Here is a 14094-nt window from a genome sequence, read left to right as displayed (position 1 = left end):
TAGAGCACATCATGGAAACACATCATGGAGATGATGATCATAAAACAGAGTCTACCTACAGACAGCTGTGGAAAGTGCTGCAGCTCTGTAAGAGGATGTAAAACCCTGACTCTGGATCACACTGCTAGTTTTTTTACTGCTTAAAACATGTTGAAATATGATGGCTGAGTATCACAAAACTGTCAGTCTCCCTGTGAGAGTTCAGTTGTGCATTTTCAAACAAGGCCAAACCTCGGGGCAATGGTTAGCTTAGGACAGACTCTTTTCTCCTGAACAGACCAGTCATAGAGCTTGCCAGCCACAGCTCGCAGCCTTGTCATGCCGCGTGTGACTGAAGTGTTTTTCTATCAACCAGTCGGGTCTCCCTCCCTACAGCCATCACACACACACACACACACACACACACACACACACACACACACACACACACAGTTAAGATTATTTTGTCAACTGTTATTCTAAAGTTGATGAATAAACTGTCAAACTTAGTGTTACAAAGTGTCTCTGTAAAGGTTACGCAGTACTAGGTTAGGTTAGGGTTAGTTTGTTGGATAATTTAGCAACCTCATAAAATATTCATCTTAAACATCAGCAGATAGAAAGTAGCTCGTTAGGACAGCTACAGTATTTACGTACATTGGATAATATTGTTTGGACAGTAGACAGAAGCCTTGCGTTAAGCTAGAGAGGTTTTAGGGGCTTATAACAGATGCAGCTTCAGAAATACCAACATACCTCCACATCTCACTCATTAAGAAGAGCTGACGTGAAACCAGAGACAGAAACAGCTGCTCAGCCTGCCAATAAAATGTGTAACATGCTCCCCATATACTCTTATTATTAGGTTCAGGGATGCCCTTACATTTCCCTGTTTAACCTCCTCTTTTTCTCCGTCTTATTTTTAACGGACAATATTGTCACTCAATTAAATTTACTATTACAAACATTGTGTTTACATTTCCTGCAATTGTACAACGCAAATAATTATTAATAAATAATTACATAAATAAATACAAAATTCTATAGTGTTAAACTGAAGACAAAGAGGCTGTTGTAGACCCAACAAACGACCACATAAAAGGATGTGGATGTGAGGATTAAATCTGTGGGGAAAGTATAAAGTGATGAATTGATATAAAGACGCTACTGTGAAGTTTATGTAAAAACCGAGTTATGGATGAAGTCTGTTTTTCTATGATGGATTATCTTGATCGGTCAATTTCAAAGTGTGTGTAACAGGAAGCAAATGGATTCCTCTGTAAGGACCACAAGCCTCTCTCTCTCTCTCTCTCTCTCTCTCTCATGGTGTAATTATGGTGAACAAAACACAGTGTAAACACGAGCTAGTGTTTATATTGGGATCATGGTGTTGATTCTTGGTCCAAACCGGATTGGGGCAGATCGAACAAGAGCGAGGAAAAGCTGTTAGACTGAAGAGACTGTAGATCAGCCTTGCCCTGTGCGTAAATCACAACCAGGCCAACCTCATGAAATATCTAATTTCTACCTCTTCCCAGGCCGGAAATCTCCACGTTAACATGCAGCAGTCAGAGGCGAGAGAGAGAGAGGGGTGTGTCTGCTCCCGTTTAAAGAGACTGCTGGAAAAACATCTCGCCTTAAAACGCCTTTGATTGTGAAATAGTGTTTAAACAATGTTGTGCACAAAAAATCTCTCTCTCTCTCTCTCTCTCTCTCTCTCTCTCTCTCTCTCTCTCTCTCTCTCTCTTCTCTCTCTCTCTCTCTCTCTCTCTCCCTCTCTCTCTCTCTCTCTCTCTCTCCTCTCTCTCTCTCTCTCCTCTCCTCTCTCTCTCTCTCTCTCTCTCCTCTCCATCTCGTGCACATAAGGCATCACCTACAGTACGTAATTGTGGGTGTCATCAGTGCCTTTGTTGCTCATAGCTATAGTCGACGTATGTGTAAACATTGCTAGCTGACTCAGCAGGGCAGAGCGAATACTTTGATACTTAATGTAATATCCAGGAGGTGAGAGGAGTCATTAGCAGATCTGTGTGTGTTCAAACCTGACTACCTCAATACGAGCCAAGTACTGAATGAGAGTGTGTGCGTGGGTGAAAGAGAAAAAGGAAAAAAAGGATTAAACTAGAATTACCGCCTTGTGGTTGTACGCCTCCACCAGCCATGTCATGTTGCAGGTTCCATGTCTGTCCAGACTCATATAGTATACGTTGTGAAGACGACGCGCATTTTATCATAATTAGTGTATGAATTGTTGAGGTATGGCCAAAAACGTGTGTTGTGAGGTCACAGTGACCTTGACCTTTGACCACTAATGTCTAATCAGTTCCTTGAGTTAAGCAAACATTTGTGCCAAATGTTAAGACATTCCATCAAACGTGTTCCTGAGATATGATGTTCACAACAATGGGAGGGACTGATGGTCTGACAATCCGAAAAATAAAATTCCTCCGGCCACGGCTGTCGCGGAAAAAACACACAAATCTGTTCACTTGTAGAGCCGCTTGATTGATTGATTGTCTTGCCCTCCAACACAATTCGTTAGAGTCATTATCCCAGCCCACACAGCTCTATTGTTAAGGACGTGCATGTACGCTCAAGGACACACACAGAGCGTAGGGGGTTTCTAGGAGCCTATGAGAAACTGGGACCGCTGGTTCTAGCAACCTAAGTGTGGGTATGCTGTTAAACATGGTTTAATCAAGCTGAATCTTTGAAACGTATTAGCTGTTTAGCACACATTCAATGCAGTGCGTCTGGCTTTTTAAAAATCACGCTTTGATTTACCCGATCCTCACAGGCCCATGCATTTTGAAAAGTCAATGATCACATTACTTAACTGTGTCAACACAAAATCAATTGGAAAAGCCAGAAGTTCAGCACAGCTCTCTTCCACAACTAAACTAAAAGACAGGGCTGTCAATAATCCTTTAATTACAAGTGAGAGCACGGACATCTGACGTTCCTCGGGATGGAGTCAGAAACCTCAGCCAGCACTGTGTTTTCCACATACATACTGCCATAGTGAGGGGAAGGTAACGTCGATGTGTCATGTGTTACTGACAAAGCAAAAGGGAGAGAAGAGAAGATGGTGACTGAGAGGAAAGAGGCACTATTGTTGCCATGTTAATGAAAATGACATATGACAAAAAAAACATAAAACTAGACGATGGCTAAATATTTACACACAGGCTGAATTAAAATGTGTTTTCTACCAGAGAAAGGGAAGATATTCAACTACATGCTTAACGGTAATTAAAAAACAAACATGAAAATAGATGTAGGCCCTTCAGCTCTTCAGAGGCGTTTCTCAGACTTCTCTGTTTGCAGTCTGGACTGAATTTCACTGCTTGTCATCAGCAGACTGGGATGACTTATGATAGAGTTGCGCAAGTGTGTGTGTGTGTGTGTGTGTGTGTGTGTGTGTGTGTGTGTGTGTGTGTGTGTGTGTGTGTGTGTGTGTGTGTGTGAGGATATTAATAAGTGAAGTGATTGAGAGCAGGAGAAAGCAAAAACCCATGAAACTACAGGCTTACAGAACATTTTGAAAACAGTTACTTTAGACTTTAAAAGGCTTACTCTGCCCAGCTCACCAAGGATCTGGTTTTGGAATGCTATTTGTAAATTCAGTGAAGCGTCACGCGGCACATTCAGAACATTTTCCCGCCGTATTGTGCCGATTACTCTGTCAGAGTGAGAAACAATCAAACGGACAAGATTAGCGTTATAGTTATAATCTACAGTTTAAGTGCGTATTCATATTATCTCATCAGTCTGTGTGATTTTAAAGAAGATTTAGCTTTGAACTTGCGAAACAGCGACAACATATTTCCAACCAAAATAAACCCTTGGCTTGTGAAAGTCATGTCTGCAGATCTGCGATTTATTTTAGCGCCAATAGAAACATTGTGAACATTCCAGTGATGAATATGCTATAGTTTGTTCTACCTTATGAATGTATGCAGTCACTGAAAAGTTGTGAACATTAAACAATATCACGTGCATGGCATGTTGGAGACGTGTGATTAAGAAAAAAGAAAGAGAGAAAAGGGAAAGACAGACATATGACCGACAGATTAGAACCGATATGTTCTACAGGAGTATGGAATAACCTTCTTGGCAGCGAGAGCAGCATTGTTCAGAGGGCTTCATCTCCTCTCGATTTGAATAGGATTTAGCCGGTCGTCCTTCAGACAAAAGGGCAGTGGGCAAAAGGCCAAGAGAAATGGAAAATAGGATGAATGGAACAGATAAAACACACGGGAGAAAGAAAAAAAAGGAGGCAGGGACTTTTTACAAAGCAGAGAGAGTTGCGACATCTCAGGCAAAAACCTTGCAACCGTGGAGTAACCTTTCTGCATATACTATGGTATCAATGTTTCGACTGCCTGAGCTCAACATCACTACTGGAGCAAAGTGGATTTCACTGTAATTAACTTTTTACACTTTTATGAGCATAGTCATTGACTCAAAGACAGAGAGGTAAAGATGTCATGGGAGCGATAACAGTTGTATGAAGAAAAATAAAGAAGCGTAGTGGGAGGTTTTCTGATGAAAGGTGAGAAAGAGGTTAGTGGACAGACGGGGAAGCCACGGTGCAGCTGCTGGTTGGCATGAGGAGTGGAGTAGAAGAAGAGAAAGATTGATTGAAGAGAGAGGAAAGACAGTTGACTGTGGCATCTCTAAATGCTACTGGGGCCGAACAGGAGGCCTTATGTAAGAATCTATTAGTGTGGGTGAGCAAGCGAGAAAGCATTTTACTGCAGCGGTGCCAGAGCTGCGGAACAGAAGTTTCCTTCCCCCTTGATAAGTGTTTTTTTTTTTTTTTTTCTCTGTGTTGAAGGCATCCTGCTGGAGGACAGATGTACAGTATACAACCTACTTATGCACTTATAGACATGACAAATATGTGAGGATTTATAATGTAACATATAATTGCAGCATAATATTATAACATTGGAACATTACTTCTGCAACAGAGCAGACTGTTTGCAGAAAACATTCCTTCATGCATCCTTACTTGTGAAATGGATTTAGCCTATCTTCACACACAGACACACACACGCACGCACACAGACACCATTAGTGTTAAAGATTACATTTTCAGAGCCAGTTGCAGAGTTGCACCCTGAAAACGCAGATGAAATAAAAATATTTTTTTCTTTCCAACTACATCCCGACTCCGTACACCTGTAACTCAGGAGACGGTAGAGCTGCAGTGTTAGAGGTCTACTACATTCTTCTGAGGTTATAAATTGTCTATGTAGCATATGACCCAGATCCTGAGGCCGACCTTGTAGACATGCCAGATGCCTGTTCGCGTCCTGATTTGACCCTTCTCTCTCACATGACTCCATTCATTGAGGATGACCTTTCACCTCAGCATGTGTCAGTGTAAGAGCATTAACCTCTTGTGGTCTGGAAGGGAGCAAAAAAAAGTAACACCAGAAAAAAGGATAATAATGCATCAAATTCATACGGTGTTTTTTAACTAATGATGATACTGTCATGCTACACATGTACTGTATAGTAGGCAAATGTTTTATATGTAAATATAAAAGAAAACGAGCACCTGAGAAGTAGCTGGCTCCGCCACTTGAGCTGCCTTGTCAGCAGTCTGGATGTGGGTTAGACATCCCAGACTAGAGTGGGGGCGGGTAGCTGACTCTAACCTTCAACAACCGGCTGCGTCTCCTTTGGGAGAAGAGGGTCAGTGGTGGGGTGATCGAAGGGGGTTGTAGAGGTGGTGGACTCTGCTACAGCCTGCCTGCCTGCCTCGCCTAAACCCCCCTGGTGACTCTTAGCAGACTGAGTCAAAGACTGGGCTGTAATTATGTTCAAAACAGAGCCGCCTTTTTCCCCTCTACCATCGACCCCCCCCCAACCGAACACACACACACACACTGCAGTTGGTTGCTCTAATGTCTTGTTTATGCAGACTCTGTGTTTTCTATTCATGTTACCCTACTGTGGTGACAGTGTACCTGACCAAGGACAGATAAGAAAGAAAAGCATTTCACATCAAAACAACATGCCCACTACACTCTTCATTTTGTCAGACCTCTTTTTTTTTGTGTGTGTTAATTTAAGCTGGTCTTTGTTTTGTTATCAGTGTGCTGGATCCCACACTGATGAGTATTGACAGGTAGAGCGAGCTCTGATTTAGGGTGCGAGTGAAAGAGAAACTTGATCAGAAACAGAACAAGGAAAAGAGAAAGAGAGACACACACACACACACACACAAACACACACACAGAAGCAAGGTTGACAATCTGGTGGGTGTGTTTAAATATACAGTGTAGCTTTGAATGTGATATCAGCGAGTAAATGTGTTGGTTCCTCCTCTTTCTTCCTGAAAGATCTTTGCCCCGGCTTGTCGAAAGGAGAGTGACCTACTTTGCTGCATTTGCAAACTGACTAGTCAAGGTGTGAAAGCAATACGTAACTCATACAGTGTTTGATGTAAAACACACAAAAGGTGAGCAACAGCTTTATAGGTTTAATTCTCTTTGAGCATATGTAATCCTGTAACACAATGGCGGTATTATATAAGCCGTTTGGGAGCAAAGGAAAATAAATGGTTTTGTTGACATTATCCAAAGCAGGGCAGAGATGTACAATGGGTCACACCCACGTACACAGAAGTGCACACACATACTGAGATGGCAAACGCAACCTTCTACCACTGTAGCCATTTTTTGGGGGAAAAAATAGGTGCCTCACACTGAAGTCCCAAAAGAGTGTCAGTGCAGTGCACTTGTGTAACTCGGTGAAATCGTTGGCAATGAATCACCGTTTCTTTCCATGGAAATTGAATTTTCCAACTGCTCTTATAAATTGGTGATGAATACCCCGTGTGCAATATACATATGGATAACAGCTGGGATGAGCATCAGAAAATAGCATAATCAATTCGCGACCAGACCCCGGATAAGCGGTAGACGATAGATGGATAATCAGTTCACCAATTGAACTGAAAATGGTTTAAACCAAAATGTGAATAATTGCTTAGAGAGGAGAGCCTCTTGTCACAAGCTGCAAAACAAAAGCCAATTTAAGCAGCGTAAAGACTGGGAGTTAATCTGAAAGGTCAACAAAGAGGCATGGCTAATATGACCACAGAGTTATATAATGTTGTGCAATGTCTTTCAGTGGCTGTGTAGTGTCAACTCAGAGCTTGTTATTGTTGTAGCAGTGTGCTGAGATAGCCACCATCAACATGCTGTGGAAAAGAGATGTTTCAAACTTTTAATTCTGGTTATGACCTGGATCGAGAGGTCAGAACAACAGCCTTGTTGTCTGTAGTGGGCATACACACTTGACCGTGCACTCTCAAAAAAGTAGACATCACTTTAGTTTAAAAGCATGCTCAGTCTTGCATGCTCCTCAGAGACACTGCCTCATGTCATACATGATCAGCAGCACGTGAAGTTCACATGATGATGACAGAAGGATGAAAAGAAGTGTAGCATTTAAACCCCCGAACCTCTACACACACCAAAATCAAGCATACTCTCAGCAGTTGAAAGCGGTTTTCAGTTTTTATACTTCAATGTACCAACACCGGGCAATCTTTCTGTTAATGTGTAAGCGCCGTCTGACGGCCTGACAGCGTCTTGACACAGACAGTAACCAATGTCTGCCTAAAATTAAGGAAACTGTGCTTAGGCACCACCTTCAGTCTCTCCCAGTCTTCAGTACCATTACATAATCACTTATCAGTGCACTGGGCTTGTCCATGGATTCATGTTCTGCTTCTTCTGTGTGAAAAAGTCTGTATGTGCATGTAAGGTTAACTAAGGACTTTCAAAGCAAAACTCATTGCACATGAACCATCAAACAACACACGTTCACACACAACAAAGCTTCCCGCCAGACACGCAGTGGGCACATCACACTGATACATTCACTGGCCTGGCCTGTCAAAGCAGGGAAAGCAGTGGGCTTAGAAGCAGTCGAGCGGGACAAGAAACCCGATTAATAGTTAGCCTGATTTATCTGTAAACAAAACAAACACACAGTAATTCTTTCATTCGTTCTCTCTATTCTTCATTTAAGTGATTGTGCAATCCTGGCCCTCATCTCCAGCTCTCATTTTGAAACTATTCTGGATGGAACACCAAACATGTGGTCAGTTGACCAGTACGCCCCCACACCATTCATGCCCAACCACTGCACAGTTGTAGCCAGAGGCCGAATTCCACTTCTATTCAAGACTCTGTTTAGGAACACAGTAGAGTATTTTATTTTTTCACCACAAGTTCTGGGTCAAATTAGCTCTTGGACTGCGCTGAATAGAAACAAGAGCCATGCACACAAAAATAGGTCTATGAATAAAACCAAGTAATATACAACAGGGGTTCATGAATGTAGAGGTCATCCGCCACTCTGTACCTGTTTCTGGGGACGGGGATGTGGGAGGATGGGAGGGATTGTATCGCTGTTGGTGGTATGATACGCCCTTGTGCTGCTCTGAGGTTGTTGGCCAGCTCTGCCTGTTTCCCTGGGTTCCTGATGTCCAAGTGCATGAAGACGCCTGGCAACTGCCCATTTATGCCTGGGCAGTGGGTAGGACTGGCCCTCTTCAAGATCCCAGAGGAACCAGTGTCTTTTTGGTCCTCCAGGCCAGTCTAGAAAGTAAGTAACACATTAAAGTCAATTATCAGCATTCCTACTACATCAGAAGCATTATGTGATATGTGATATGAAGAAGAGGTTAACCATTTTGTGAACTGCTTCAACACCTTCACAAATGAAATTAGATGACTCTGCATGACTTTCTTTTAGGGTTTTTAACCATTAATTTATACATTTTATTTATAACAGAAACCCTAAAGTGAATTCATCGGCATGACAGTGGTTTCTGGAATCAATTCAAATGCTCATTTAGAAATCCTTAAATAAGGCTTAGGTCCATACCCAAGTGCCATTATCACACTGTCATGTTAAAATAATCAGGCAGCAATTCACTAAATTAATTTGAATAAACTGCCATCTGATCTGAAAAGCAAGTGTGGCAATTCGCCACCTGTGCATATGTGATGTTGCATGGTCAATTAGTAACTATATGACGTGGTTAAATTACTAACCGTGCAAGGATAAACACACATGGGTCACAAAATGCAATGCAATGCAATTCAAGTTAAAACACAATGCAAACAGAACACTTTTTTTTAAACATATGTCATATCTAGCATGGACCATTACAAGTTCGGTGGTGTGCAGCCAGAAAGCACTCACTGTAGCTCCACCCTACAGTTATGGGGGAGGGGGTATGGCTAGTAGTTTGAAGTCCCTGCCCCCCTTTTCTGTAAACTTTGTACACTGAATGCGCCGCCATTTAAAGCGGTTTTGATACGACGAACAAGCGTTGACAGCAGTTGCTGAAATTACTGACACTTTTTAAAAAGTGGGTTAAATAGTTGTGAAGGCGGACCTCACTACACATTACAACACAATATAAAGTAGTAACATTAGAAGTCTCGTGTGAACTTCACGCTCGCATATTTCAACCGTTGAAGTGCAATGACGGCGCGTGATAGCTGTCAAACGTTATCATTAAACAGCGTTCATATTATCTGTGTTGTAACTTGGGTGTACTGTTGACTTTACCAGCGAATGGAGTCGCGCGTACACACTGAACATGGATAAAAAGGCACTTACTTTTTCCACGTCGTGCAATATTCGACCACCCGGAGAAAGTTCGTTCCCTTTTGAAGAGGTTCGCTCGCTTTTAACCTCCGGCACTGAGCCGCCGTCCATTACTAATTTGTAAAAGACGGGACCGTTTTTCTCCACCGTGGGGACCCGTGTGTCGCAGAGCACGGAGCGGCCTGCCCGGCAGTTAAAATCCGCACCACCGACCCTTGTCCCAACCGACGACTGCTCCAAAATATATCTGGCATCCATATTCAGACAGGGCGAGGGGAGACTAAAGAAAGAAAACCAGCTTTCTATAGATTTTAGTGCAAATTGCTGGAGTTTGATACATTTATCAGGATTGTCGCAAATTGATTGGTAATGCCTGTGTCTTAACTTATATTCTAGTCTACATGTAAAGTTTGCCACCACTGCTACGCAGGATATCCAAAAAGCCGCCCGGTCAGGGGGATAAAAGATTGTTTTGCCTCTTTCCTCCAAAAGAATGCCACGCCCCCTGTACTTCACTCCTATTGGTCAACCGCGTACATAAACATTACACTTTGGCACGCGTCCACTGCGAGGCGGACTCTGATTGGCTGGTTTAACTGTGTCAATCAGGTTTTTTCTCTAATCCAAGCAATGTGTGTGGAAGAGGGGAGAGGCGTGTCCTACAGTTTACCGGCCGGTGTCTGTCAACTACGAAGAGCCGGTCTGCGAGGCAGGCGAGGGAGAGCAGAGGAAAAACAGTCTGGAGGCCTCGAAAACAAACTGCGCATTTATGTTTTTTGCTTTCAAACGGTGATTGTGTTTTCTCACACGAACCGTACTTTACTAGCGGGTTATTATCCATGAAATTAAAATATTTGTTTCCGCCACCACAACTTATAAACCCCTTTATTTATCGGCAAATGTGAGCTATTTATAGCTATGTTGTTAAAATGTAAAATGAATAGAGTTGTGTCTGTGCAGCGTAGCATGAACGCCAGTGTAAATTACTACAAATCCAAGAAAATAGCCCTGCAGTAAATAGTGAGGTTTATGAAGTAAGGTTCAATTGTATGACAGTCACAGGAGTGTGCTTGATTCAAATGTATGATAATATTCAGGTCTGTTGACATTAACTTGATTGCATTGATTGATGCATTAGACGCTTCACAAAGGTAATATTTGTCATACTTCTTTTTTCATTCGTCCCTCGTGTCCACTTAATGTGTATAAGATACACTGAAAGGTAGTACCACTGTAAAAAAATATTTGATTTCCTTATTTGTTCCTATGTCAGTATCAAGTAATATCTTTGTTCAACAACTTTCTTTACCCAGAACTGTTGTTAATGTGCAGCTCATACAAAAGATCAAACAACTTTTATTATTAATAACGTTATTTGTTTTTGTATTTAGGTTGTTGGAGGCTTCTTTGTGCCTTTTTATCTAACTAATTATTAAGTATCTGCAGAGCCCAGACACTATGGCAGTTTATTGCTTAATGTTGTACAAACACATTTTATTGCAAGCTACAGTTATTACTGTATGGCTGCTACACAACCGTAAAAACTGCAGTGCCACCTTTTTTGATATCCTGTACAAAGCAATAACACTACAGGAAAAAGACAAACACACGTTACAATGTGCCACTTTATTAGAAAAGTAAAAACTCACTTTAATATTTTATGAAGGTTAATATAAAACATTACAATCGTTTGCATATCTGCACTGTCACACTATATTTTATTATATTCATTATTTTTTCAACTAAACCCTGTGCTTTAAGAACATACAACATTGGCTACAGCTGTCACAGCAGTATTGGCCCATAATTATATCTGAAGACAATTAACAAACAGCATCTGTATCTGCATGGAAAGCATGAAACATTTTGCATCCACAAAGTACAATGTGTCTGTGATACCATCTTTTTTTTAAAACAAATATACTGTATACTGTATGTTACATTGGAACAACATCAGAACAGCAACAGAGTATTTTACACATTTACATCAGCATACTGTATTTGTTTGTGCAACGAACATCTGTCTCGATCAGTGTATGCTGTAACAGTGTTCAACAAAATATATCAGATCAGTGCTTTCTCTCAGAATAAAGAAAATGTGACACATAATGTGACAGCCAGAGAAAAAGGATTAGGTGTGATAGCGATTTCCAGCCAGCATTGTCTAAGGGAAGCCTCAACAGAGCTTGTTAAGTGTCTCAGCTGTTAGCCATTTCTCATATCAGGCAGTAGTTGAGCCGTTGGTGCATTGTTGATATCAGACTGGGTTTGGCCTGACCCCACAGCTTCTGCCCCCCCCCCCCCCCCCCTCCCCTTCGTATCACTCCCTGAGTCCCTCAGAACTGGACATCAAAGGCCCCTCCCCTGCACAGCGAGGGAGAGGTGACGCAGAGAAAAGAAGAAGTCTGCGATGGTTATTGGAGGATAAACACAGATGGGGGAGGGAGTATATGCTAGGGCTGACCAAGAGAAAGCTAAATGTGCTTCATCCCCTAAACTGGAAACACACATGGCTTAATGTTGCAGTGTGTGTGCCTGATGGAGTGTGTTTGTGTGTGTGTGTGTGCACACACATGCACACACATATCAGGAGGGGGAGGGTCCTTTGGGTCTGTGTCCATTTGCAGTGATCCTGATCCAGCTTTATACTAGCTGTTATTCTTCTCTCTCCTCACCTCTATCACTCTTTCTTGTTCCCCCCCGAGCGGAGGATAAACAACGCTCTGCTCTAAACTCCCAGTGGCTTCTCTTTAACTTTATATTTCTCTCTCCTCCTCTTCCTCCTCCAAGTTGCTGCTTTGGAAACAAAACTGAATGCTGCTTTGCATCACATGGCAAAAAAAGTACAACAGAAAAGATTAACAAACAAGAGATCAATTAAGTACCACAATATTTGTTTTCATCTCCATATATCAAAGCATGCACTTTTTTTGATCAAGCAGGAAAAAATTGCACCAACAACATAAGCGTACTGTTTTCATGGCAGTGGCATGAGCTATCCAACCAATGGTATTGTCAGTAGGTAAGAAAAAATAAACAGTGCATTAAAATACAGAGTGCATTTGTTTTATATACTTTCTGACACAGTAGCATTGATAAATTAATTACTAACCTTACTAAACCCGTCTTCTCTTTGCATGGTTGTCTCACAGTGAGATCATTCTAATGCATCCTTCAGCTCTGTGAGCAGTTTGTATCCCTCTTCACCTCTTATCTTTATGCCCATTTATTAAGCCTCTAATGTTTTGTTTTCATCCTCCGTTCTTTCTTTTTTTTAATGTTCCCCAAAGCTACATGGGAAAGATTGTTTATAATGGAAGAGAACTCAGTGCGGAGGCTGGAGACGAGGGTGGGGAGACGGCGAGGGGCAACCTTCCAAAGGATACTCACTGGTCATTTTCATGCCCAGCTCTTTATTTTCCTTGGAGTCCAAGCCCTCTGTTGCTATTTCAACCAGCAGACTTAAGTCTGGTGAGCTATGGGGAGCTCTAGCTCTGAAACCAGAGAGCAAATCAGAACTGTACTCGGAAATGCCCTTTACAGCATGTTAATGAGCAATTAAACCAAACACCCCTGCAGCTGTCAAGTGCAAAATTATAATGGTCATAAAATGAGATGTTACAGTGCCCAAAGGACATGACATATTATTAACTACACAGAATGAAACATCCTGTAATATTTTGGACACTCTTTCACTTCCTTATTTTAAAAAATATTGTTCTCTAATTTTTCCCAATAATACAGTAAAAGTTTCGCATTGTGAAATGGGTCACCTATATCACTCTGGGGAAGTTCTTGCACAACCCACTCAGTGACCCTGACCTTGACTTACCCCGCAATGATTTTGCCAAGTATGTGTGTATCTGTGTGGGGGTGTGTTGAGGTGTGTCATCATGCCTCTGGGTACAGATGTCAGATCAGAGACTGGTGGTTACATTTTTTAACAAAACTCACTTTTATAGTTTTAATGAGGGCTGTTATTGATAACTGCTGATAAATGTAGGGCACATTGATGATCGTTTGTGAAATGGGGACGATAGCCTTCACTTACATCTGTGTTTGAACAAAGCACCACAATGCTGTCGGCAAGGCAACAGGCCATAACGCCCAGAGAACCTGTTTCAGATGTTTGCTTAGGGAGAGCTAAGCACCACAAATCTCTGTGACATCTGTCTGCTTATATTACTTAAGTCCCTCCAAGATGAGGCATATGTGTGTGTGTATATGAGTTACAATAGCTAACAGTGTGCCTCCTACTCCAGATATACAATATTCCTTGCTACTACCGTCTATTTTCAGGTGTGTATTTGCACAATGCATGCACATACATTATTTTTTAAATATATATATATTAAAGTGTGTTTTTCTCAGAATGTGAGTTACACCACATACTCTTTAAAAGAGTACAGTGTTCATATAAAAATAAAGATATTATGGAAAATGATGCACAAACAGGTGAGTATGGTC

The 14094-nt window shown here is 41.7% G+C and overlaps 1 protein-coding gene across 1 annotated transcript in view; it reads right to left on the bottom strand.

Annotated features, from left to right (window-relative positions):
- Nucleotides 1-10036, bottom strand: part of slc2a4rg (SLC2A4 regulator) — a 35481-nt gene extending 25445 nt beyond the window's left edge. Inside the window, exons 1-2 of the mRNA XM_029435501.1 lie at nucleotides 9640-10036; nucleotides 8371-8606 (exon numbers count right to left, since the gene is read on the bottom strand). Of these exons, the coding sequence (XP_029291361.1) occupies nucleotides 8371-8606; nucleotides 9640-9885 (482 nt within the window). The 5' untranslated portion in view covers nucleotides 9886-10036. The remainder of the gene's footprint in view (nucleotides 1-8370; nucleotides 8607-9639) is intronic.
- Between the last annotated feature and the right edge of the window lie 4058 nt (nucleotides 10037-14094).

This window comes from Cottoperca gobio, chromosome 7 (genome assembly GCF_900634415.1).
Source record: "Cottoperca gobio chromosome 7, fCotGob3.1, whole genome shotgun sequence".
NCBI lineage: Eukaryota > Metazoa > Chordata > Actinopteri > Perciformes > Bovichtidae > Cottoperca > Cottoperca gobio.
Note: the sequence above shows the minus strand (reverse complement) of the source record. Positions and strands in the feature narration are given on the sequence as shown.